Source organism: Montipora foliosa, chromosome 1 (genome assembly GCF_036669935.1).
Source record: "Montipora foliosa isolate CH-2021 chromosome 1, ASM3666993v2, whole genome shotgun sequence".
Lineage (NCBI taxonomy): Eukaryota > Metazoa > Cnidaria > Anthozoa > Scleractinia > Acroporidae > Montipora > Montipora foliosa.
The window spans coordinates 16,473,535-16,501,034 of record NC_090869.1 but is presented as its reverse complement, the minus strand read 5'-3'; the positions used below and the strand labels follow the sequence as shown (position 1 = coordinate 16,501,034).

General features: G+C 40.7%; 2 protein-coding genes and 1 pseudogene across 3 annotated transcripts in view; all 3 read right to left on the bottom strand.

The window, feature by feature from the left end:
* The window catches only part of LOC137991283 (uncharacterized), a 23,489-nt gene extending 23,257 nt beyond the window's left edge, over positions 1–232 (bottom strand). Inside the window, exon 1 of one of the 2 annotated variants that reach the window (XR_011121616.1) lies at positions 1–232. This exon is cut by the window's left edge and continues 1,229 nt beyond it. Coding sequence is in view for 1 of the 2 variants with exons in the window: in XM_068836397.1 (XP_068692498.1) it covers positions 1–188 (188 nt within the window). In the remaining variant the exon portion in view is untranslated. The other variant, XM_068836397.1, reaches the window with a different exon arrangement.
* Positions 233–2,274: 2,042 nt separating this feature from the next.
* On the bottom strand, positions 2,275–10,573 carry LOC138010366 (uncharacterized; annotated as a pseudogene).
* A 6,513-nt stretch (positions 10,574–17,086) lies between these two features.
* The window catches only part of LOC138010363 (uncharacterized), a 32,183-nt gene continuing 21,769 nt past the window's right edge, over positions 17,087–27,500 (bottom strand). The window contains exons 8-13 of the mRNA XM_068857285.1: positions 25,557–27,050; positions 24,800–25,033; positions 23,505–24,407; positions 22,726–22,932; positions 21,848–22,115; positions 17,087–17,932 (exon numbers count right to left, since the gene is read on the bottom strand). Coding sequence (XP_068713386.1) covers positions 17,863–17,932; positions 21,848–22,115; positions 22,726–22,932; positions 23,505–24,407; positions 24,800–25,033; positions 25,557–27,050 — 3,176 coding nt within the window. The 3' untranslated portion in view covers positions 17,087–17,862. The remainder of the gene's footprint in view (positions 17,933–21,847; positions 22,116–22,725; positions 22,933–23,504; positions 24,408–24,799; positions 25,034–25,556; positions 27,051–27,500) is intronic.

Genomic DNA, 27,500 nt, shown 5'->3' with positions numbered 1-27,500 from the left:
TGACGGCATGAAGGGCAACTCAACTCTCCATTGCGTTGTTTTCGCAGCCATGCTTCCAGACAGTTCTTACAGAATGTGTGAAGACATTTCAATATTTTCGGTTCGTTGGCCTCACTGAATTGTTCCTGGCATACAGAACATTCAAGTTCCTTCTTGATATCGTCGAAGAAGGATTTACTACGAGCCATGACATTCGACCAAAGGTAAAACGAAATTTATGCACACAGGAAAAAGAAATGAAATTGATTATTCCACCCACATTCGTACTGAGGATCTCTCGGTTTGAATCTTGCGAGACTCACGCAGTTCATGTGCAACCAGCTTCAGGGTTTTTGTGAGTGGCAGTGGCACAGACAAATTCCGGCCATTTGTGAAAATACAAAAATAACCAGCTCCAGAAATTTACTGAAATTTCAGCAAAACCGTAAGTCTACATTTGCTGGTATGGATTTACTGTCAATAAAGGCATATGTCAATCCAAGATTTAATTACCTCAAAAAGCCTTACCTGCAACAAACGTACTTCAAGCTTTGTAAAGCGCACTTGATCATATTTACATGCTAATTTGCCCTATAGAAATATCAGTTGTTATTATTATTATTATTATTATTATTATTATTATTACTATTGTTATTGTTATTGTCTTTGTTATTGTTATTGTTATTATTATTATTATTATTATTATTATTATTATTATTATTATTATTATTATTACTATTATTATTATTATTATTTTCCCAAAATGTTTGGGTAAATGGTTCGTCCTAAACCGTTAAAAGATAACGCATGGTTCTTACTTAAGGGATAAGCAGAAGGCTAAACGTTAACTTATGACGAGCACATACGTCAAGCAAGCTCAACAAAGGCAAGCACAGTAATATTGGAAGAGACCTGGGACATCTGTTCTCAATGGTGAACAAGTTTCTAATGATCATCCAATCATTTAGTTTACTTCACTTCCGTTCCCTCTAGGAAAAGAAACAAGCACAGGGTCAGAAATGAGGAGTGATTGCGATTTTTTTCACGCTTTTCCCGCGTCCATTCCAAAACGACTTTTCTTTTGCTTATAATTACGACAACGACGGTGACAATAGCGATAAACAAACAAGCAAAATATAAACAAATAAATAATAGCAATACAATGACATTAACTATCTTTATGCGAGTGCCCTCATCGTCGCACAAGTGGAAAACTAGGCGTTAAATTATAAAACAGGTCAAACCGAAATTCGTTTAGGGACAAACAATTATGCAAAATATATTTACACTGAATTAACCTTTTACTTGTTAAACTGCCTAAAAAGGTTGCTTCTGGATTAGTCTCATTAAACGAATTAGACCTCTTATTCCAGCAGAGACACTGCATTTCATCTCCAAAGCTTTGCCACCGGCAGCTCCATTCCATTACTGCAGCATTGTCGGGGGAAACTGCTGTAAACCACCATCACACAAACAGCAAAAACTCCACAACTGTGGTGACCGTATTTGAACTTCGTCTTGTTGTGACTCAGATTCTGGATATAATATACTGCAGTAATTAGGTTGGAAGGAGTTAGCTTCTTAGCGTTAAATTCAGGAAGTGTCAATGGTATTCAAAGTGCATAACTGAACTGACTCCTAAATATCTAAGCTCCATGTTTGCTACGCGAAACGAGTCAGGGATACCTTAAGGGTCTCTATCAACAAATTAGCGGTTCGGTTATCAGGAGCAAACTATTTGAAAAGAGCTTTAGTTTAAGTGCTGCAACTCTCTGGAACAGCCTACCCTGCAACCTTAGGCATTCCCTCAATGTCAAGAAAATTGGGCACTTGTAAGTTAAACCTTCATTTTGGATAAGTAAGATGAACGACATTCATACAAAATATCTATTTCTCAGTGTTCTTAGTTTTAAGGTAGAATTGCTATAAATATCTTTAGAGTTTTCTGCATGTAACTTTTATCAATTTTATATGTTAAGTTTGGTTCATGCGAGCAACGAAAAGCAACGCAATTGCAAGCGCAAATGCAAAGAAAATAATACACGTGCCAGTATCAACAACTCTGAGGCAATTGCAAAAGCAAACGCATGCGCCAACGCACGAAACATGATGACAAAAATTTTATTTTCTATAGCACTTGCTTTTGTGCATAAGTTCACTTTCGAACTCACTCGTGTGAAAAGAGGCAAGGCAAACGCAAGATTAAAAAAAAAAACAAAAAAAACACAGGTTTCATCGGTTCCATCGCACCACGGCGCGGTTCAAAGCAAGATGGAAGATTGACTTCACTCAAAGTTTTCTCTTTCTGTGTTCATAACTGACTGGATCATGTTCGCTAAATACGTTCAATAATACATGATGTACAGGACAATAAGGTGTATTGCTGCCCACAAGGCCTACTAGGTGTAGTACATATTTAACCAAGTTCCATGCACTTACGCGTTACAAAACATGAAGTCGTCATTCTTGTATAATCCGTGACATCTGGCTACACCCCTTTACAATAAAACTATTGTTAGACTACAGCAATCATCCATACCAATCTTTCCTGTTTTTCTTGTTTTAACAGCCTCATGTAATTTCTTCCGAGCCTGTAATCTTTCTCAACACCGATTCATAAAATCTATCAAAGGTTTAAATTGTCAGACTACAAATTTATTTACAAGAACTTGTTGGGAGCAACTAAAACCTCAGTATGTCTAACAGCCGGTCAAAGTAAAAAGGACAGTGAATTGATTCCGCGCGAACCTACTTGGACCAGCTCACTCCTCGTGATTCCGTGCACAATTCTCTTCGTGCCAAGTTTCTCTTTCTACTACCCTCACACTTCGACTGGCTGCCGCACACGCCATAAAAATCAATTTTTGAACACACAGGATACTCGAGGGTTGAAGAATGTATGACCGTTCCCATTCTTTGTGCAAACCGGCTACATTCTGTCGGAATGACTGAGAATCGGGGCAAATGGTGTTCAAAAATAAAGGAAAATCTAAATTTTTATTTTTCGCCGGGGTACGATTTCTACGGTGGACGCTCTCAAAAAGACGCCCGGCTTAAAAAACCGATCCAACATTTTTCTGGCAGGGCTTTCGACTTTAAACACCCATGCAGCCCGCAAGTCTTCCTTGCACCATAAGTATAACAGGCCACGAAAAATTAAGCTAGCCAACTTTCCCATTGACTAAAAAATATACAAGTACAGCAAACTCGCGCAGGCTCTTGGTTACATGAAAAAGCACACTCAATCGCGCACTATCAACACCAATCATCTAAAGAAGCAACAACAATCACATATATATATTTAGTTGCAAGTTTCTCTTCAATCAGTGGATTCCTTTATCAGCCAACTCCTCTTTTACTCGCCGCAGGTAATCAGGATCGGGATATCCAAACCTTCAACAACAACAAAAAAGTTTTTTTTGCTTTCGCAACATTATCAATTCTTACCCAAGTACAAAGCACTCAAGCTTTCTGACCTACTATCCATACTTCATTCAATGAATGAGTGTGTGCCTTATTTTCAATCATTTTACTGGAAATGTAACTACTGATGGCAAAGGTGTAAATAGAACAGTGCGAAATATGACGTACTAGTTGCTTTGCATCCAATCAAGGGTAAGCTGAAAACAAAATACGAGTTCCCAACAGGTATCAAACATGAGACCTTCGGTGAAGCCTCAAGAACTTTTCATGGATGTAGTGTATCCCATTGATGTTTTGGAGACCGGGAGTTCGATGTACTACTGCCAACGACTCTGATTTACTTTTCAGTTGTCCCTATGCCCGTCACCAAGCAACAAACACATCATTTTACTAGCACTGGCTCATTCTCATAAATATGCTTTAAAGATGCCGTTAAATGGGGAATATCACTGTAGTGCTATTTTAGCTGTGATATTCAACCTAAAGAAATCTTTTTTTTACTAATGGAGACAACGGAAAGCATTTCCTACAGTGTGCAGCTAAGGATGAAGAGGATGGAAATGGGTTAAAACTTGAAGAAATTGGCCTTGCAGTCTTTTCAGCTTGGAAAGATCGGCGAACTTTTCATTTGGATAACTTTTCGTATTTCATTTGGTGTCTTCTCCTTGGGTGTCAGTTAGTGTGACTGAAGTGAAGTTATAGGTCCAGATTTGACCTAATGAAATAACAAGATTGCTGTCACGGGTGTCCCAGTTTTAAAACCTGAGTCAACGCTGATTTCAATTTTCTTGCTTGCGTGCGATCGATATCAGATACTCCAATTAAGCGTAATTGAGGACAGAACAATGATTGATGGGTTTATGGCATTCACTAACCTCTCGGATACAACCTGAGTGCCAGCAGGCCGGGTTGATTAATCACAGCCATTGCCACAAAAAACTGCCGTCCTTTTCTCACAGCAACTAACTTAGCAATATTAAGCAGTTACGAGTCGTTTAAATATTCTTACCCATGGGGCCCTCCATGCGTGCTAGTCTTGTGACGAACATCGTTCCAAGTTATTTGACTTTGAAACCCAGATGTGGTAGAGGTACCGACAGTAAACACCAACCGCGCGTCAGAGCCCTCATCAGGAGCTGCAACACCTCTCGTCCTTCTCGCGTATCCGGGAGATATGCCTGGCGATTTGTGCCGCCATAATATTGGCCTGGATTTGGATGTTCCCAGCCTTGAATACCATGAGCAAACCTATAATCTATGATGATGGTTTCAATTCCTGGAAATACGGAACGGAAGGAAAATAGCATAAATATTTACTTTAATAATGATTTCTCACAACGCTATGAGTGGGATATCGCCAAACTATTGTAGTTTTATGGCAAAATGGCTGCCGTAATTTAATTTGCCCCCAAAACAGAGTGTGTGATTATCACTCTAAATTAGCTTCAAGTTTATATAACCTTGCACAAGTGCTCTACTAATTGAAGAGAAGGCAAATCTAGGGATCCACATTCCCAGTCGTCCGGTCATCCCAGACGACTAAATAACCTTCCGGACGAGTATAATAACTCCAAAGGTCGTCTCTTAGACGAGCCTGAAGTTTTAATAAATGTCTTTTCATGAATGCCCTCAAATGGTATAATACAGAATGTACTTTCGCTCTGATTGCTTTTTGTTAATGGAAACTTCCAGAAAATAAGGAATAAACATGCAGCTTTCCTCGGCAATGAATATCAAGTTTGGGCACCATCTTTGACCACAAGGTATTTTCCATGAAACGATTGCAGGCTCAATTTTCATGTATCTCACCGAGTGTCTCACCGATGGCATGCGATGGCATGCGATGGCATGGCTGTTAGCAAGTCGTTTAGCAAAAAGTAAAGGGAGACTCGTGGTGTCAGCTCATAATGTGGCGCTAGTTGCAAGGTGTTTCGCCACCTCCGGCAAAAAGGAAAACAAGTGGAGCAGAACCTGCAGCTTACGAACAGGAAAACACAAAATCTTGGTAGCATATTAAAGGATGACACTAGACAGGAGCGTCAAAACTTTGGGTCGTTGAATCGTAATATTCATGTACGTTTTGCAGTGGCAAATATGCCCCAATTTCTGACGAGAGTGTAAAATAAAACGCGAATTCTCAAGTTAAAAGTAATTTTATCAACCATTCAGTCTATAAAAATTTGGTTTTATCAACGGAGTTGATAATGTAAATTGGCCACCGTACAGAGATTCTAAAAGCTGACGTTTCGAGCGTTAGCCCTTCGTCAGAGCGAATCGAGGGATTATGGGTTACGTGTAGTTTTTATAGTAGAGTAGGAGCTACGCTATTGGTGGTAACATGGCAACGTGAAAAATAGGAATATATTAGTAAAATGAAAAGCGTTCGTTAATACCGTGAGGATTAAGGGTGCCGATTTGAAAGATGAATTTTTGTTCCAGATTCTTGCGGCTTTCCGTCGTACCTAGATGTAGGGAAAGGCCGCAGATAGCCATGTGTTTTTTGGAGTGGTTAGGCAGATTAAAATGGCGAGCGACTGGCTTGGATGCGCATGGCTATCTGCGGCCTTTCCCTACATCTAGGTACGACGGAAAGCCGCAAGAATCTGGAACAAAAATTCATCTTTCAAATCGGCACCCTTAATCCTCACGGTATTAACGAACACTTTTCATTTTACTAATATATTCCTATTTTTCACGTTGCCATGTTACCACCAATAGCGTAGCTCCTACTCTACTATAAAAACTACACGTAACCCATAATCCCTCGATTCGCTCTGACGAAGGGCTAACGCTCGAAACGTCAGCTTTTAGAATCTCTGTACGGTGGCCAATTTACATTATCAACTCCGTTGATAAAACCAAATTTTTGTATACTACTTCCCCACCGACGCAGCACCACAGTTTCTTTAGAAACTACCCCTTTATTCATTCAGTCTATACTTCCGCATTTTGTCTGGGTAACCCAAAATTTGTCCGGGCAAGTATATCATAAGACGTACTTGCCCGGTTGACGACTTCGATAAAAAATGAGTATGGATCCCTGTTAAAATCGAATCGGGTCAAATTAAAGAGCATCAATTATAATGTTGGTCTTTTATGAGAGTAGAAAACGGGAGAACTTAGAGAAAAACCTCTCATGGAACAGTAGATAACCAACAAAGGAAACAGACATATGACGTCGAGTTTCCAGGGGCTAGTTTTCCGGCAGGTAAAATGGGTACCTTCCGAGAAGTTAAAACAATAGATAATTACAGATACGCGGATTCCCTTCACCAGATCACCAACTTCAGGCGCAGAGCGACGCTGACAAATCTACGACTTAGTAATCAAAGGCTGGCAATAGAAACGGGGCGTTATGCAAGACCATGTAGGAAGCCCTTGTAGAAAAAAGAAGCGGAAGATAAGAAACACTTTTTAATTTTTTTGTCCTTTTTATCATTATCCTGTTTAAATATTTATATAATCAGTTTAAAATTCCCAACGCAAAAATGCCGAAACAAGATTAATCTTTGATGCTGTTCGACCCTTGTACTAAAAGGGAACAGCTGCAGAAAACAATTGAAAAACATATTTTGAACTCATTTTACCTAGGTTGAATACGCACTCAGATGGATTAAAGAAACTATTTTTGGAGCCTAAATTAAGCCTAGAGAAAAAATAGGGTCAGGTTTGGATTAGTTTTGGTTATTATACATAGATGTTAATTGACCAATCATAGAAAAGTAAATAACGAAAAGAAATGGTTGGATTGAGTATGTCCACAGATCTGGAGGGTGCGATTTCGAGTACCGGTAAGTGTATTGTATAGTTTTTGTTTCCTTACTATGCTGTAATGCTGAGACTAAATAAATAAGTGTATGAATACAGAAACCGATAAGATGATACCAAAGATTAAAAAGATGTGTTGAGATGCGTAAAACAGAGCGGCTTGAGGAGCGAAGGTATAAGTGTCCTTTTTAGAGGGGCTTTAAGCTAAGTTAAGTGCATAATTCAACCTAGGTAAAATGCAGATCACGAATTTAACCTAGGTTAAAACGGATTCAACCTTAGAATGGGTTTTACCTGAAACATGGACACTTGCTGCGCACATTCAAGGCTTTGTGGAATTATCAGAATTCAAGGGATTTTCAGGCACCTTCCATATCAAGAATTTGATACGTAGCAGTGGATAAACGGAATCAACTTTAGTGGCTTAAAATTCACCTTCGTAACCCGGAAGACTTTGTCTGCTAACTCGGCTGGTCATCACTCCCGGGGGCTGATTTCCCTTTAGAACACCTTGAGGCTTTTGGCACAATGGATACTTGTTGCGCATATTCAATGCTGTTTCGATGCATACTGAACAGAATACTTGCTTACACTTCAGAGAGCGTGGGTTTGAAATGGCAGTAAGACAGATAGGGCATTCTAAGGAAACAGAAAAAATAGAAATGATCATCTGTCAATTACATAGAAATTTTATTTCCCAATAAGTCATTTAAAAACCACCATAAGTTGAAGACAAACGCAAACATTTCGAGCTTTGCGGAGACAATTATTTACACTAATCCACTGCTCTGAAATGGATCAAGTTTATATCTGTGTGATTGCACCCGATATGTCATTATTGAGCAATCTCATTCGATTCAACGTGATTTGCTTGTGGGGGTACCGCAAGGTTCTGTCTTGGGGCCTCTGTTATACCTTTTATATACATCTCCAGCCTCCGAGGTTATCAACCGTTATATGTCAAATTACCATCTATGCAGATGAAACACACCTCTATCTGGCCTTTAAGGCTCAAGGCATAAATAGCGTTAGTAAATATGAACACATCACTCCTTCATTAGTTCTCAAACTCTCTTGATTTACGGATGCACCCCGCGTCTAGAACCAAAACCTATGGTGACAGGGCTTTTGCTGTATGTGCTCCAAAGATTTGATAAATACTATACCTCGGTTTCATTATTTAAAAAAGGAACTTAAGACCTTTCTTTTTCCAAATTTATTAATAGTAACTCTAAGTTTAGTGTACTAGTTTTTAAATAAAGTAATGAACTAATCTACTCATTTCTTTATTGCTGGAATAGACTTCCCAAAGATGTTAAAGAAGTAGTGAGCACTGGTACTTTTAAGAAGAGACTTGTAAATATGCTTTTAACGTAAAATTGATTTATCTTTATTTTCTTAGTAGTTAATTTCATTAGTTATTACATTTAATTCCTTTGTCTTATCTTGTAATTTTTAATATATTGTGGCTGAAAAGCCCTGTAAAGGGAGCTTCAATAAATGTATGTATGTATGTATGTATGTATTCATTATTATCTTATTTTATTTTAATTTCTTTCATTGTTATCTTAGGATTGTAGTAACTGCAAATTCTCGACATCTGAGACGTTCTACAGGATGTTAATCGTATAGTCAGTGCCACGAACAAATGTACTCGATTCCTTGTTTTTCAGCAAACGCATTTGTCACCCAACTTTGAGGCAACTTTTTTCGTCATACACACGAACACAACTTAGTAAAATGTAACACATAAATCTGCTAGTTTGAAGGGGGCGCTTTAGGTATAGTAATAATTTCTATCTATCTTTGAAAACAGTGCTGGTTGCGGGAATGAGAGTATTTAAAGTTGTCAAATTAAAATTGTCAAATTATCCTTGTCGTTAATTTTAAAAGAGACGATGGCTGCCTGGCCCCTGGTTAGCTAGTAATAAATTTAATTTTTTAGTTGAGTTAATTGTAAATTGTAACCTCCTATTGTAATGTATTGGTACCAATAAACATTGCCGTTGTTGTTGTTGTTGTTGTTGTTAAAGACAAGTATAATTAATCCTTTGACTCCTGGGAGTGAGACTTATTATAACAGATTTTATTCGTCAACTGGAGAGGCGGGGGGGGCGTCCTAGGACTCCTGAGGAGTCAATGGGTCAACTTCAGTCAAAGAATATGCTCCCTCCATTAAGCCTTTTTGAGACATAAGACATCGATGGACAACAGTTCAATTTTGTTTTTCGGTAAGCGAATATTCTTTGCTTACCAAACCCGTTCCCTTGATCAGCAGCTGAATTAATCTTACTTGGGCATGAGTTGTAATTTTCAGCTCGAGCACGACAGCACGGACACAATAAACTTACCTTCTTCCTCACTGCCCCTCTTCCCTCCAGAAGCAGCAGGTTGCTCGGTTCTCGGCGGTCTAGCATCACTACCTGCCGTATTTCTTTGTAATGCGTTGCTGTAGGAACCACCTGGGGGTGAGGTGTGGCAGAAGGTACTCAAAGGGTGATTGTGTACTGTAGATAAAGACGTCGGACAGGGAGAATAATGAGTTAGCGGCTGACTGGCATCGTTACCCAGTGGATTTATCTTCGATGCGTTTCCAGAGAAATCACTCTGAGATGAAGACTGACCGAAGGCGCTCTTCTCGTCATCGGGAGAATAAGAACTCTGCTCCGATGGTGAATGCGTTTCGCCGTTCCTAGAGTTATTTTTCTTACGGTTTTTTACCACGATCTGACCTTGCTAGATTTCTCGCTTCTGCGATATCGCTGCCTTGCTTCAGTTTTCTTTCCTCCAAGGCTTTTCTAACGGTTATCAACCGAGATCGGTTCGCTCGCACCTCGCACATTTTGGCCTCAATCTCCACTTCATTGTTTTCAATACCATGCTGAAGCGAGATTTTCTTGTGATCTTGGTGTTCCAATACGACGCAGTCACGGCAAATGCAAATTCCGCAATTGACACAGAAAAAACGATTTTCATCTTGGTGATGTTTGCAAATGTTTGCTTTACGAGAGTAATCTTGAAAGTCGTCGGACTTAAAATTTCCAATTTCCTTGATTTCGTGGCCCCTAAAAGACTTAAATTTCTTATGGAGCTCGGCGCAATCTACACACAAAAAGAAGTTGCGATTTGAACAGTAAAACTTCAAATGCTTTCGTTCGTCCCAGTTTCCTCATTGCGGTGACTCGTCTGGTCCCTGGCCACTATAGGCCTCCACAATTTTCACCAACTGTTTGCAAAACAGGTGAGATGGAAGCGTCTTTATGTCGTTGTTGGGACTATGGGTAATGTGGCGGCATGTCGGACAACTCAACTCTTCATTGTGCTGCTTTCGCAGCCATGCTTCCAGACAGTTCTTACAGAATGTGTGAAGACATTTCAAAGCAAAGCGCAGTATAACTTTCATTTTCTTGTGGATGTTCGCGCCAAAAAATCTCCACCAATCACCTGGCTCCTTTTATTCGCATGCTCATAACACAGTTCTTTGATTCAAAGCGAATTTAATATTTGTGAAGCAACTTATTTTAAAGCAGTTGCAGGAAGCTCTGAAAAACCCAGGCCTAGGAGGGACTGGAATTTTCTTTTCAGGCTTCTTTGCAACTGCTTATTAAAGTTTCTTTACAAAGTGCGATGATCACTTCCGCTTAGAAGGACAAAACCCACAGCCAGTTCATGAAAATTCATACGGTAATTATTCACTAACACAGCGCTCTTTTGGCTTTAAATGGCGTATCTCAAAGAAGCATTCAGTCTTGTAGCAACAAAGTTCGGTATACCGGCTCCAAACACACATCAGAAGTTCGCAATATCAAATTTAATTATTAATTTGCCAACTGGCTTCGGAAAATGTTTGATATTTCAAGCCTTACCTTTAGTCATAGACCATCAAAGAAAGAGGCCACATCTCTGTTGTTGAGTCGACACTCAAGTGGCGTATTTGAGAGGGAAAGGAGTAACAGCGGGGAGCATCAGCTCTTGCACTGAAGAGGAAGTGACATTGCTCGGAAAGGGAATGCTTCATGTGAGAATAGAAACGTTTGCGAGAGCCAAGTTGAGATACTGCAGCCACGAAGGCGCATACATTGTAACTACAGTAGTAATAACCCCTCTTTGTAGCAGTTTGTCTATTTCCAACTTGATTACATCTAGATCTGTTTCTTTTTTACTATACATAATACGTGCAAGATAACAAGAATGTATAGGTTCAGTCTCTGATCAAACTCTATATGGCAGCCCTCAACTATGTCAAGTATTCTGTGGTCACTGGTTATTTTCTTCCAGTTATCAACATATCTTGATACAGTTCCCGCGTTGTACTGTATGTTTTCTTTCAAAGCACTGTTACTCACTAAAGAAAATGGAGATAACTGTTCAACACTCAGGCTGATTTGGGATTTTGATATAACTCCCCTTGTTTTGGTATTTCTTGCCGGGATGACTCTGCCCCCGGCTGTAATGGTTTTTTGACTTGTAGTAGGCTGCTCTGTTGAATTATCCAGAGCCAGTTGACTGGCCTGTCGCACTGTTAGGGTAATTTTGTTTGCTGCCACTTTTCTGAACTTTGAACCCATTTTTGTTTTCCTCTCCATGTCTTTTAACTGTCTTTTAACTGTGTCTTTTACTGTGTGTTTGCTAAGGAGGACTTTGAAAACTTTCCAGAAATGGGCTCTGATCCTACTCCGGGCTTGGGGTCTTTGGTTATGTCAGAGAGAGGAGTCTTAAAACAGCTGTCTTCGTTAAATCCAAACAAGGCCTGTGGTCCAGATTCCACCCTGGTTTCTCAAAACGTTTGCTACAGACGTTGCTCCGATACTAACTGACATCTTCCAAGACTCGATAGACAGTGGTACTGTCCCTCGCAGGTGGAATGAGGCAAATGTGCACATGTGTAGTTTTTAAAAATGGAAAGAAATCTGACCCAGCAAACTATAGACCTATATCTCTTACTTGTGTTGCATCGAAGTTCCTCGAGTATATCGTCCACAGCTTTATTATCAGTTAAACATCTAAACCACCATAACATCTTAACAGACTGTCAGCATGGTTTTAGGGCAAAGATATCCACAGAGATGCAGCTAATTCTTACCTTTACACGACATGGCAAAGACTATCCAGAGCTCGTCTATATCCATGCGGCCGTTTTGGACTTTGCTAAAGCTTTCACAAGGTCCCTCATAGGCGACCGCCTTAAGGAAGCTGCAATACTATGGTATCCAAGGCTCGCTCCTAAACTGGTTAGAGTCGTTTCTTACACAACGTTTTCAATCAGTTGTTGGTGAAGGCCAGACATCAAGTCAATGTCCGGTGACTTCTGGCGGACCCAGGGTACAGTCCTCGGTCCTTGCTCTTTTTATTATACATAAACGACTTACCAGATAACGTGCAATCATCAGTTACGCTCTTTGCGGACGATGCTTTACTTTGCGGCATTGTCGCTAGCGATGCGGACTGCGACCTTCTTCAATCTGACCTACGCAGGTCCTGTCAGCATCATTGGCAAATGGAGTTCAGTCCTTCCAAATGGAAAATTGTTACCATCACACATAAGAACACTGAATCCACCCCGAGAGAAAATATGTCTTCTGTGGTGTAGAGCTGGAACAGGTTGATTGCTTCCGATACCTAGCCTTAGGGTCACCATCAGTAACAAGCTCAAGTGGTCAGCCCATGTTTCTATAACAGCAGCTAGAGCAAGCAAATCACTGGGTACAATACAACGCATCCTTTGGAATTGTTCAAAGAACGTAAAAGAAATTGCATATACATCCCTAATACGACCGAATCTGCAATATGCAAGTGCGGCTTGAGACCCGCTTTTAAAGAAAGATATCAGTGCTCTGGAAAGGGTTCAACGTAAAGCAGCGCGGTTCTGCTTACAGAATTATGATAGATATGCTAGTGTTATGGATATGATTAAAGATTTAAGGTGGGGCACGCTGGAAACGAGGAGAAGGCAGGCTAGATTAACGCTTATGTATAAACTAAATCATGGTCTTATTGATATGGATACCCGAAAATATTTGACGCACGAGGGGAACCCATCAATTTAAATTTTGCGTGCCATATGCAAATAAAGACATTTTTAAATATTCGCTTTTTCCAAAAACTATAACGGACTGGAACTGCCTCCCTGAGGCTATTGTTTCATCATCATCCTTAGAAACCTTCAAATATAGGTTAACAGCTTTTCTTAAATAATAGTTATATTTAATTTAATATAGTTTTCTTTATTTAATTTTTTCATATCATTATTTTATATATTGATATATTTGTATTTTATGGTTGGTATGATAACCGAACGGTTTTTACCGACCCAATACATAAAAATCTAAATGTAAATGGTTTTGCAAATTATCTCCAAAGAGGTAATCGGTAAAAGGGGCCAAGGGTGAACAACGTGATTCAAACTCAGGGCCAATATCTGGTTTCATAGAAAACCCTCGCTGTATATTTATTTCATAGTTCACATGAGTAAGGAGAGATAGTGCTTCCAAACTCAACTTTTTTACTGCCTGTACATGCTCAGGGTCAAGTGACTTTGCAGACATCATTTTATTTGCAATTCGAGCAACGTGAATTATCCCTTTCACCAATGCTTGCTGCATTTTAAAGAGATGCAGGGCACGTTTCTTAGTATGCTCTCGGAGGCAGTGCCAAATTCCCGCGTCAACGCGGGTAACCTCGGCATTGGCACAATTTTTTTGGCCATTTGCTTCTGAACATCTTATTGATAAGTTTTGACAACTGTTCATTCTCTAATTTGTCGCCAACGGAGTCTTCAGACTCGTATTCCTTAATAAGTGCACTAAGGAGGTCGTCTAGGATCGGATTCCACACATTCTTTAGAACACGTTTTATCATTCCCAGAGGCAGCTGGCGAATCTAAGACTTTCTTCAACTTTGTCTCACAATCAGCCGAGTCATCGCTCATGGAGCCCATTCGTTTTGTTTATTCGCTCACTGAGCTAATCGTCTAACTCGCTACCTTTTTGGCGGGAATCGGGAAATCCGCCCGTCTTTTTCCCTTTCTTGTTTCTGCGGTGTCCCTAATGGAGGGCTCACCGCGCATCGGTGCCTCAGTTGGTTGAGCATCGGGCTGTCATGCGGGAGGTCGTGAGTTCGACTCCGGCCGGACCAACACTCAGGGTCTTTAGACTATGTTAGATTTAATCATTCGTTATCGTAGAGATCCATCGGGATTTGTAATTACCGGTACTCGGTGCTTCTTATTACAGCTATATTCTCATAGTTTATTGGGGACGAGATTTTGTCGTTAAGTGCCATTCGCAAGCGTTTCAACATAAGTTGGAGGACTCAACAGTTGGACCGGCAATCAATTCAAGAAAATGCCGCGACCTTAGGTCCTAAAAGCAGTATATTTACGTAAATTTGAGTTCGAGATCACTGGGAGACCAAATCGATTCAATGAGATACCCCAAAATTTTAAATAAAACTGAGTCTGCTGATGTCCTTTCGTGGTAAGCCGAGTGATATTTGTAATCTCTTTACAAATTAATAAATGATGAAATGGTATATATGAAATGAATCATATATGAACTGCGGATATGAAATCAAGTGAAGCTATGATCTTCGCAGTTATGAACGCAATTTTTACAATCGCGTAGAGAAGCCTGAAAATTTCAGGACTTCAACCTCTTGATTCCGGTGCGACGCTCCAACCAACTGAGCTATGAAGCCACTGACGTTGGGAGCCATTGGAACCCACAAATGACCAGCTCCCAACGTCAGTGGCCTCATAGGCGTACCTGCAACAAACGTACTTCAGGCTTGAATACCACCAAAAATTGGCTCAAGACAAAACCTGAGTACTCTATCTCAACCCCTTAAACTTCCTGGTTTTATCAACGGAGTTGATAAATTAAATGTAAATTAACAACCGTACAGGGATTATAAAAGCTGACGTTTCGAGTGTTAGCCCTTCGTCAGAGCGAATCGAGGAATTACGGGTTGTAGTTTTTATAGTGGAGTAGGAGCTCTCGAAACTAGCGAGCAACCCGGCACTTTCAAATGCGCGTGCTCACGATGCAAAACTTGCCTTTTCACTCTTAACACTAGCAAAATATCGGGACCTAAGCGATCTGTTAAGATCACAGATATTGTTTCACATGTCATTCATTGCATAACCTGTACGTTATGCAATAAATGATACATTGGCGAGACAGGTAGACGACTAGGCGACCGATTCCGCAAACACCTTCGCGATGATGAGAAGAATGACAAGGATGCATCTAAGCTAGTCGCTCGTCATCTTAATCTCCTTAACCACTCCAAACAACACATGGCTATCCGCGGGCTTTCCCAACATCAAGGTACGTCGGAAAGCCGCAAGAATCTGGAGCAAAAATTTATCTTCCAAATCGGCACCCTTCATCCCCACAGTATTAACGAACGCTTTTCATTCAACTAATGTATTCCATTTTTCACGTTGCCATGTTACCACCAATAGCGTAGCTCGTACTCTACTATAAAAACTACACACAACCCATAATTCCTCGATTCGCTCTGACGAAGGGCTAACGCTCGAAACGTCAGCTTTTATAATCCCTGTACGGTGGTCAATTTACATTATCAACTCCGTTGTGAAAACCAACAATTTTCGTGTACTACTTCCCCACCGGCGCAGCACCAAGTCTCCAGGTGTTCTTATAAATGAAACAAATTACGTGGCATAGCCATCGTATCTGCCTAAAAAGGTTGCTTCTGGAATTGGTGTCGTTAAGCGAATTACACCACTTGTTCCAGCGGACATACTTCGTTACAACTACAAAGCTTTTCCACCGGCAGCCCCATTCCCATTACTGCAGTATTGTCGAAACCGCGGTAGAGCACTCTCACACAAACAGCAAAAGCTCCACAACTGTGGTGCCAGCATTTGAACTTCCGCTTGTTACTCAGATGCTGGACATATACTGCAGCAATTAGGCTGCAAGGAGGTAGCTCCTCAGCGTCAAATTCAGGAAGCGCCAATGGTATTCAAAGTGCATAATTGAACTGACTCCTAAATATCTAAGCTCCATGTTTGCTATGCGAAACGAGTCAGGGATACCTTAAAAGGTCTATATCAACAAATTAGCGGTTCTATTACTAGGAACAACATATTTTAAAAAGAGCTTTAGTTATAGGGGTGCAACTCTCTGGAACACTCTACCCTGCAACTTTAGGCATTCCTTCAATATAAAAAAAAAATTGCAATTGGGCAGTTGGACATTCATCGGTTCCATCACACCACGGCGCGGTTCAAAGCAAGATGGAAGACTGAAATCAATCAAAGTTTTCTCTTTCCCTGTTCATAACAAAGTGTATTTCTGCGCACAAGGCCTAAGTGTAGTGCAGAGTTAATGTATATCATTTAAGTGTTCCTTGCACTCACAAGTTAAGAAATATGATTTCGAGGCTCTGGGAAATAAAAATAAGGATTTGTATGAGTTTATTCCTCTGAGCCTGGAAATCATGTTCATTGTTTTAAGTTGAATTTTAATATATCGAAATTAGTCTATTTCCTAATTAAGGAACATTTTCGAAAGCTCACAAAATTCATTTTAGTCACGGTAAATGAAAAATGTTTTGTTTTATAGGCACGGTTTTCGATAATAATAAACAACGTTTACTGTCATTGCCTAACGGGAGCCCATTCCCGTTGGTCTACTGAAACTAAGCCCTATTGGACGGTGTTAGTACTTGGATGGGAGACCAGCCGGTGCTACCTTCGCTGACGTTTTGGAAGCGCGCGCTGCTCGGAGTCTGCAGATATCCCATAACGTTAACGCTGATATTGCACAAATACATGTAGTGCGTTACCTTAATTTATTTACTTAACAATTATTAGAAAGCAGTACAAAATGATTCCCCCTACAATATACAACTAATTTCAAAAGCCTCGTCGATGACAAAGCAGGACTCGATAGCACCTCACGAATCCTTTATTGCTGCTAGTTTATAATTATCCTGATTATGTAGTGTACAATATTACAAACAATAAACATAACACTAACAAAGCGATGATCGATAAAAAAAGTACTCTAGGCAATGAACTGTAACATCTTCGAAAGAATGCAACACTTTTATCTGACTGAGAACTTTGGCTAGATTTCTGAATTTAATGAGTATCGCACATGCGAAAGTTGCTTCAAATTTGGTGTTTGGACAAAGTGTTTGCTGACCGGTTGAACTCTTCGTTTGATAACTTGAATTTATGGCTGTTTTCCTCCTACGGGTCGCGATGAAAAATATCTGTGAGATACGACATACATTAATCCCACTCAGTGGAAGTTTTACTGAAAAATAGCTGTGAGATTTCCGAGTTTAAATTCCTACTCATCCGGCCCTGATCAGCAATGGTTAGCGCAACTGTAGAGAATAATCTGGGTGAAACACCGAGACAAAGGGAGCTTTGAAGCAAATTTATGGCTGTGCCTCGGCCCGACGTAATACGCGAAACAAACACAGACCATAGATGGTCCCGCGGGATACGGGAAACTTAAAAAAAAGTGTACAGATTGTAATTTCTACGCGGTCCGCCTTACAGGCATCCCGCGTAACAAGCAGCGAAAAATTAAGCTAGCCAACCTTCCCGAGGACAGGAAATATACAAGTACTACAAACTCGCCCAGGTTATGTCTATCTTCTTGGTTATATGAAATAGCACATCCACTCGCGATGCAAGTTTCTCTTCAATCAGTGGATTCCTTTGGCAGCCAACTCTTCTTTCACTCGCCGCAGGTAATCAGGATCGGGATATCCAAACCTTCAAAGAAAAAAAAAATTGTTTTTATTCTTCGGAACGACATCATTTTAATCTACCTATGACCTATCTTTCCTTGAAAAAAAAAAGGTGCCTTAAAGCTTTCTGACCCGCTCTCCATGTTCTGATGTTTAAAACTTCATTCATTGAATGAGTGTGTTCCTTATTATCAATTAGTTTACTGGTAATGCAACCGGCTGTTGACGGTGAAGATGTAAACAGTACAATTTGAAATATGATGTAGGTACGTAGTTATCATTATTTACCCTCGGGTTTTTAGAGTAGCTCGTAGCTAATATCTCCGAGCATTGAACAGAAACAACTTTAAGAATCCCAACCGGCCGGAGGCAAACCAGTTGGCTATTTACAAGTGCAGCTGAGAAGATGAACCAGGGACTACCAGGAACAATTTCAACGAGTGGTCAGAACGTGTCTTGAACCCGGGGATCTCCGAAACTCAATGCAAGCACCCTAACCACTGGGCTGCACTGCCTCCTTGTTGCTTAGCAACAAGGCAGGGGACAGCTGAAAAGAAAATAGTAGTTCCAAACAGGAATCAAACACAAGACGTTCGGTGAAGATGCAAGAACTATTTTAGCGGGCAGGTACAAAACACAGGTCACAGTGCATTGCTTTACCAACCCAGAAACAACCCTAACCGTTTACCAATGCTAAATTTAGGCCTAAAATCGTTTGCATAGGCCTAATTAGGCCTTAGGATAACTTTAATGAATGTTTAGGATTAATTCTGTGTCGGTAAAACAATGATCTTTGACCTGTGACCTGTAATTTGTACCTGCCGTATTTTATCTGTGATATTTAAGCCTAACGAAATCGTCTTTATATCAGTGAAGACAACACAATGGCATACCGTATTTACTCGAATACGCGCTGCCCTCGAATAAGCGACGCACATGGAGCGGAATGGTTGATACCTGCCGCCCTCAAATAAGGGCCGGAGCTCCGGTGCGGTGCTTATTCGAGTATTACATAAGATGATAATTTATGGTAATCGACCTGCTTCCAGGCGATTCCCAGTTGATGAAAGGAGAATACGGGAATGGCGAGCTACCAAGAGCAATATCAAAGGTCTGCTTGGGACAACCGCCAAAGCAAAGCAAAGAGGCAAAATAGGTGGAGGTGGGAGAAAACCTTTAAGCGCAAAACTTGAAGAGGTCATGCTAGAATGGATATAAAGTAGGCGTTCTCGAGGGTTAAGAGTCTGATGTAACCTCACCAACAAGAGAAACACCCCAGTCATCTTCCTTGCTTGATGTCATCATGACATCAAACACTGCCCTTCTCACTGAGAGCGGGGTAGTGGAAACTAACATAAGTGATCATCATTTAGTGTATTCAGCTCTCAAACTGAAACTGTCTAAGCCAACTCCTATTCAATTCATAGCAAGAAATTACAAACGTTAGGATCGCGACAGATTTGTTGAAGACCTAGCCCAAGTCCGTTGGCACGAGATATCCATGATTGACGATGGCGAACGTTGCGGCTTTGAACAAGAATTTCAAAATCGCGCAGTTTTTGCAACTTCTTCGAACGGATAGATGGATGCTGAGCTAACTAAAGTCTGGGTTGACTCTGTTGTTGGAGCATTTGCATTCAATCGAAGGCTGTTAGCCTGGGATTCCTACGAATGCCACATGGAGGACAAAATCACCGAGTCATTGAAATCTAAGAAAGTTGACTGTGTAATTGCGCCTGGGGGCTACACAAAGTACATCCAGGCACCAGATGTCAGATGGAATAAGCCTTTCAAGGCTACGTGTACCGAGAAATACGATGAATGCATGGTTGGGAACTAAAAATCAAAATCGCATGAATCGATAAATAAATGGCTTGCTGACCAACATGTATCAAGATCCTGCAAAATGGTGGAAAAGTACTAAGTCACTGGCTGGTCTCTCTTGCTCAGCCGTCCACTCAATGGCGATGTTATAAAAGACCAAAAACTTACTGATCACATTGCAGATTCACTTAGCAAAGTTGCGGAAAACATCCCGCCACTCAATTTCTCTCCAATCCATCGCGAGTCCACTTTCACTCCTGATAAGTACGTCATCACCGTTGAGCGGGTAGACCAGGCTCTTGCGAGCATTGACACCAAGAAAGCTACCGGTCCTGACTTTATACCAAACTGGGTATTGAAAGCTAACTCCACCGTTCTTTCCGCTCCAATTTGCTCAATTTTTAATGCATCTACTGCCCAAAGCAAACGTTCTACCCTTGCCTAAAGTCAATAATCGAAAGGACGCTGGTAAAGCGATTTCTCTTACTCCCGTGCTCAGTAAGATCTTGGAAAATTTTGTTTTCCAGGGGATATATGAAATCGTCTCTGCAAACATTCATTTGATAAGAACCAGTTCGGCAACATTAAAGGCTGCCCAACTACGCACCTACTGATCCAGCTTCTACATCACTGGCTTTCCTCCTCTGATACCCAACGCGTTATCATTCGCGCATGCATGATTGATTTCTCTAAAGTCTTCGATCTGATAGACCACAACATCATCATCACCAAGCTGCAATTGCTGGGAGTTCCTGATCATCGTTTTTAATGGTGTATATTTAGATTTTTGTAAAATCATGTTTTTTAGGTCGGGCCCCCTTCGACCTACAAATTGATTATTTTGTTAATAAAGTTTCAAAGTTTCGAACTGTAGGAATTCACGAAGAAACGGCTGCTGGAAACTTGAGGGCTCCACCGAGGAGGGCCATTCTACAGTGGCTTCTCGATGCATTGGCCGAGCTACCAACAGAGGTCATCAAGGATTCTTTCCGAAGCTGTGCATTAAACCTCCCTGTTACTGGTTCATGCGACGATGTTATTCATTGTTTCAAAGACGGCCAGCCATGTAGCACTGGAAAAGATATGCTTCGCTCACAGCTAGAGATCTTGAGTGAGCCAGCCAACGCTTGGAGCTTCTAGACTCTGACCAAGAGGGGGATAGTGACATCGAAGTCGATTGAAGATACAGGGTATTAGTAGATTCCAGAAGAAAACTTCGGATAACCACTTGAATACAGGGCGTTTAAGTTTGTTGTGTTAGTAAAAGTGATTGAGGGCAACTGAACTACTTTTAAATGCACAGACTAAGTAAGATAAAGTACATCCTGTGTTACATCTTGTGAACTTTCAGCAACAGTCAGGACATTGACGTCGAGTGAAGAGTTGTTCAAAACCTACAGAAAAGTATAGACGAGGTGGTTATGAAAGCCAAAACTTTGGTTAGCTTCAAGTCGGTAAGCCATGAAAAAAAGTACTCGTGAAGTAAATTAAATTGTAAAACCAAAATGCTTTCTCTCTGTGGTATAAGCCTTTTAAATAAACGCCGCCCTCGAATAAGCGCCGCGGCGTTTATTCGAGTATATACGGTAATCACCAACAACCAGTTTAGCGCACGGAAAGTATTTCGTATTTTCTTCAACTAAGGATGAAGATGATGAAAATGGATGAAACCTTGCAAAACTTTTGCCACGTACTTTTGATCGCTTTAGAAAAAGTGTTCTCAAAACAATCGACGATAGTTTTTATGGACAATTTATCCTATTTCTTTTGGTGGCTTCTCTTTGGGTGTCAGTATTGTTATTACACTTACACTGACTGCATGAGGTGAAGTTATGGCTTATATGTTGTTTTGAACTTTTAAAACAACGTTAAAGGAATTCCGGCAATCGCTTTGTAAGACATCAAAGAACGGTGGATGATGGATTCTCCAGTTGGGTGTAGTTGGTTGAAGAACATTTGTCGGTTCATGACACTTACTAACGTTTTGGCGACAATTTGAGTGCCAGAAAGCAGGGTTGATTAATCACAGCCATTGCCATAAAAAACTGTCGTTCTTTGCTCACAACACCTAACTGAGCAATTAGCAAGCAGTTAAGAGTCGTTTAAATGTTATTACCCAAAGGGTCCTCCATGCCTGCTAGTCTTGTGGTGGATATCGTTCCACGTTATTTGATTTGGAAGCCCCGATGTGGTTGAGGTACCAACAGTAAACACCAATCGAGCGTCGAAGGCCCTTCTCAGGAGTTGCAACACCTCTTGTCCTTCTCGCGTATCCGGGAGATATGCCTGGCGATGCGTGCCGTTATAATATTGGCCTGGATTTGGATGATCCCTGTCTTGAACACCAGAAGGAAAACTATAATCTATGATGATGGTTCCATATCCTGCAAATACGGAATGGAAGGAAAATGGAATGAATGTTTACTTTTAGACTAGTTTCATGACGTCAATGGCTATCGTAAATCTTACCAGGGATTTTTACTCGTACAATAGCATGTCGAGTGATTATGACTCTAAATTAGTTTCACGCTTATATGACCTAGTACAAGTGCTCTACTAATTGAAGAGAAGGTAAATCGAATCAAATCAAAGTAGAACAAGTCAACTGTTGATTTTTCATGAGAGTTGAAAACGGGAGAAGTCAGAGGAAAAATTCTTGAGGGAGAGTAGAAAAACAACAAACGAAACCCACGTATGACGTCGAGTGTGCGTATCGAACCCTGGACACAGTGGCAGCAACTCTCAGCCAAACCTCATGTTGTGAGAGAGCAAAAAATTATCTTCATGACTTAGAACACTCGAATGCTCATCACTCCCCGGTGCTGGTTTTCCTGTAAAACACCCTGAGGCACTTGGCACACTGGACACCTTTTGCGTACATTCAATTTGTGGAATTATAAGGATTCAAGGGATTTTGAGACACCTTCCATATCAAGAATTTGATACTAGGTAGCAATGTATAAACGAAATCAACTTTAGTGGCCTAGAATTCACCTTCGTAACCAGGAAGACTTTTCCAGCTATCTCTGGTGGTCGTCATCTGTCCAGGGGGCTGGTACCCCTTTAGAACACCTTGAGGCTCTTGGCACACTGGACATTTGTTGCGCACACTCAACGCTTTTTCAATGCATGGTGAACAGAATACGTGCTTACACTTCAAAGAGCGTGGGTTTGAAAAGGAAGTAAGACAGATAGGGCACTCTAAGGAACAGAACAAAATACTAATGATCATCTGCCAATCACAAATTTTAATTCCCAGTAAGTCATTTAAAAGCCACCATAACTGAAGACAAACGAAAACCTTTCAAACTTTGAGGAAACAATAATTTACACTAATTTATTTTTCTGGTCGCGTTTTGAGAGCCTTGTCCACGCCAAAAAATTTTGTCCAGATAAGACACACACGTTAAACAACCCCTGGACGATAATTGACGCTGAATGCTGGAAACTATTGCAAACTCTAGCGATCCGAGACATTCTACAGGATGTTATTCGTAAAGTCAGTGTCGCGTACAAATATGCTCGATTCCTTGTTTTTCAGCAAACGCATTTGTCACCTATTTTTGAGGAAACGTTTTTTTCATTTTTTCTTTGAAAAGGGCACTGCTTGCAGCTGACAGGGTATTTAAAGACAAGTATAATTAAGCCTCTTTAAGATACAAGATATCCATGGACAACAGTTGAATTTCTTTTTCGGTTTGGCGAATTTTCTTTGCAAACAAGTTTTAGTACAGTTCACCTCAAGCGTGACAACATGCACACAATACACTTACCTTCCTTACTGCCCCTCTTCCCTCCAGAAGCAGCAGGTTTCTGAGTTGTGGGCGGACTAGCATCTATACCTGTCGTATTTCCTTTTAATGCATTGCTGTAGCAATTGCCTGGAGGTAAGATTTGACTGTAGAATCTTAAAGGTTGACTGTATACTGCAGCTGAATATGTCGGACCAAGAGAATAATCAGTCCCCAGCTGACTGGCATCGTTACGGCAATCAGGTGCATTTAGCTTCAATGAGTTGGCAGAGGAATCACTCTGAGATGAGAACTGACCGAAGACGCTCTTCTTGTCATCAGGAGAATGAGAAGGGAAAGAAATAGAGGAGCCTCTTTCTGACGTTTGCTTCACTGAGTCATCTCCAAATCTCATTTTCAATTCCTTGCTAAAAGCAAGCACTGAGGGCTCATCAGTGTTCACAAATCTGATGTCAGTAATCGTTTTCGTCTGAGAGTTTCCCTGGCTGATGAAATCGCCAATAGCACGACACATGACTTCAGCGCAGATGTTTTTTGGCATTCCACAGATGCCGGAACCAATGGCTGGCAATGCTATGGAGGTCATGTTTAGTTTTTGAGCTTCCGAGAGACTGCTAAGGCAAGCGCGACGAAGGATCTGTTTACACTTCTTCGCTTTATTTGGACTCCAATCAGGGCCAAAAGCATGAACAACAAATTTGCAAGGCAGGTTTCCAGATTTTGTAACCACTGCTTCACCATCTTTCAGCTCTTTACACTTTCGCATGATGGCCCGACAATCATTTTCGATTATCTTTCCTCCCTTGTCGACAATGGCTTTGGCTAATCCATCAGTGTGATCGAGGCGTGTATTTGAAGTGTTAACGATAACATCGACGTATTCACTGGTTAAATCACCCTCGTAAACAGACAATTTTACTCTCCCTGGTAGAAAAGATAACAAAATTCCAAAAACAACAAAACTGCATGAAATTAAAATGAACGGTACCTGCATGGAAAGAAGTGTATCGTAATGCATGGTACACTCTACCAAACTCTTTCTTTTTAGTATAAGAACTAACGGAGGCACGTCCAAGGAATAGTTTTTGTCCGCCACATCTACATAGATTTGTAATTTAGTGACACATATGTTTAAGAAAACCCTTGACTTTTGAGTACGGAAGATGATTAACTGAATGAACCAATCCTCGCATGCCATCGAGTCCGGCAATCTCACTTAATTGTGCTCTCGCCCCTTTAATCTCTATTCCAGGTCCACACTAGTTTCTCTTATTTCTACTGTAGACACATGCATTTAATTATACCCTGTCACTAACCATGGTATATTTCCAACCTCCGGGCACCCGGGGATGTGGCACCTCTGGGGTACTCAGTTCCACCTCCACACAGAGCCACTTCATCACCTTGGGATTTTGTATCTTTTCCATTCAGATCACTTCCTCTCTTGACGTTTTTGGATTCCCTCTCAATTTCCACTCCCTGTTTCGTGAGGAAACTCGGTGCCTCTTCTTTATGGACTGTCTCTACGAACATCTCCCGCTGCTTCTGGTCTTTAAAAAAGAACCTTACATGAGGTATTTCCATCGGATTTACAAATGTATTCATAATGTTGTTCTACCTTGAAAACATGCCGTTCTACCTATTAGTAAGCCGTGTGACAGTCAAATATAAGTTAAAGTAATATCAAATAAAATCTCCAATTAAATTGCACTACAAACGGTTGCTGATAGATAAACGAAGACTATGTTCAACCGCATGAAAAGCTATCTTTCAGTTTGGAGGAGCGCACCCCTCTCACGAACGCTTGCCGCCTTTTAAAAAAGGATAGAATTGCATGGAATCGCTGTTTTAAATTTGTTCAAGCATAGTAATAACATAATCTTTGAGGTGTCGTAAGGCATCCTTTATTTTATTTGTTACTGGGGGGTAGGTAAATAAATAAACAGTTATTAAATGCAAAATATCTCAAAATGTGTCATGAAAGTACATCTTGTTTCCCTTAATTCAGGCTCAAATTTCAAACATTATCCCCGTGATGAAAATTATTACAACAAGCCGTTCTTGTCAACATACCTCTATCCTCCAATTTTTCCATCACCTCGAGAGTAAATGGACTCCCCTTGATGCCGATGCCATTAATGTGGATGGACACGGTACATTCCCCATAGGTTCTTGGTGTGTAAGAAACTGAATATCGGCCATCCTGACTGTTCATCGGTTCGACGTTTTCGTTCTGTTGTTGTGACTTTGACTTGATTGCAACATTCACCTCATCTATTTCACTGTAAGTTGTCTTCCCGGAAGAATCTTTCGTAATTATTGTGAAAGTACAAACATCACCGACTCTGCCTTCCGTGAGACCCTTTCCCTCAGCAACGCATTTAAAGGGCTCCGTATTGCTGATGAGTAGCTTTCCCGGTGCATATCTTGGGAAGTCAAAATTACTAGGAACGTACTTGACCCTAGAAGAGTCCAGCATTGGCAAATTGTCAAGATCCATAGTTAGTGACAGTTCCTGTAATCTCTCTTCAATCATTGCTTTGATGTTCAAAATTTCTGGCAGATTCTTTCGCTGTAGAACCTCTTCACAAAAAGCTAAAGTGTTGTCGATCTCCATGACTTTACCTTCCAGGATGTTTATCTGAGCTGAAAAAGCGTCTTGCAAAGTCTCATTATGTCTTAATAACTTTTCTGTAACGCTTGCTTCATGCTGGAGAATCAATAATATGGAGTGTTGGGCGACGCGCTTGACTTCTTTTGTCGCTTCTTCGATATCGTTGCCTTGCTTCTGTCTTCTTCCTTCCAAAGTTTCTCTTAAGGTCGTCAACCAAGACCGGTTGGCTCGCGCCTTGCGCATTTTGGCCTCTATCTCCGATTCATTGTTCTCAATACCTTGCTGAAGCGAGATTTTTTTATGATCTTGGTGTTCCAATACGACGCAGTCACGGCAAATGCAAATTCCGCAATTGACACAGAAAAAACGATTTTCATCTTGGTGATGTTTGCAAATGTTTGCTTTACGAGAGTAATCTTGCAAGTCGTGGGACTCAAAATTTCCAATTTCCTTAATTTCGTGGCCCCTAAAAGACTTAAATTTCTTATGGAGCTCGGCGCAATCTCCACACAAAAAGAAGTTGCAATTTGAACAGTAAAACTTCAAATGCTTTCGTTCGTCGCAGTTTGCACATTGCGGTGAGTCGTCTGGTCCCTGTCCACTATAAGCCTCCACAATTTCCACTAACTGTTTGCAAAACAGGTTAGATGGAAGCGTCTTTATGTCGTTGTTGGGACAATGGGTAATGTGACGGCATGTCGGACAACTCAATTCTCCATTGCGCTGATTTCGTAGCCATGCTTCCAGACAGTTCTTACAGAATGTGTGAAGACATTTCAATATTTTCGGTTCGTTAGCCTCACTGAATTGTTCCTGGCAAACAGAACATTCAAGTTCCTTCTTGATATCGTCGAAGAAAGATTTACTACAAGCCATGACATTCGACCAAAGGTAAAACGAAATATTATGCAGACAGGAAAGAGAATTGAAATTGATTATTCCACACATTCGTACTGAGGATCTCTCGTTTTGACCACAAGTAACCCAGGCTCACTGTGTGTGCCACATAGGTAAATATAGAGAACATATAGGGCGAAGGTTAGGTCTGGAAATTTGCTAGAAAATGGAAATAAAAATCGATGAAACTTACCATGTGGTGAGCTGTTGTTGTCTTTAATACTTACACGAAGTTTCGGGAAAAATGGTCCCCGTTCACCTTCCTTCATAGTATAGTGACAAGGTAGGAGACAGAAGCCAGCTTAAGGACTCCGATCGACCCAAAACAAGCACGATTTTTTTTTTGCGAAAATCGAATCCAGTCGCTAAATAAACATGCCAGGCTCGTGGAACATAAATCCACTGAAGCATCTCCAGGTAGCAACGCGAAGCCACCAGGCTCCGTAGAACTCGTAAGTTAACCTGCTAAAATGGTGGCCCGAAACCGTTGTCCTTGCAAAGTGTCC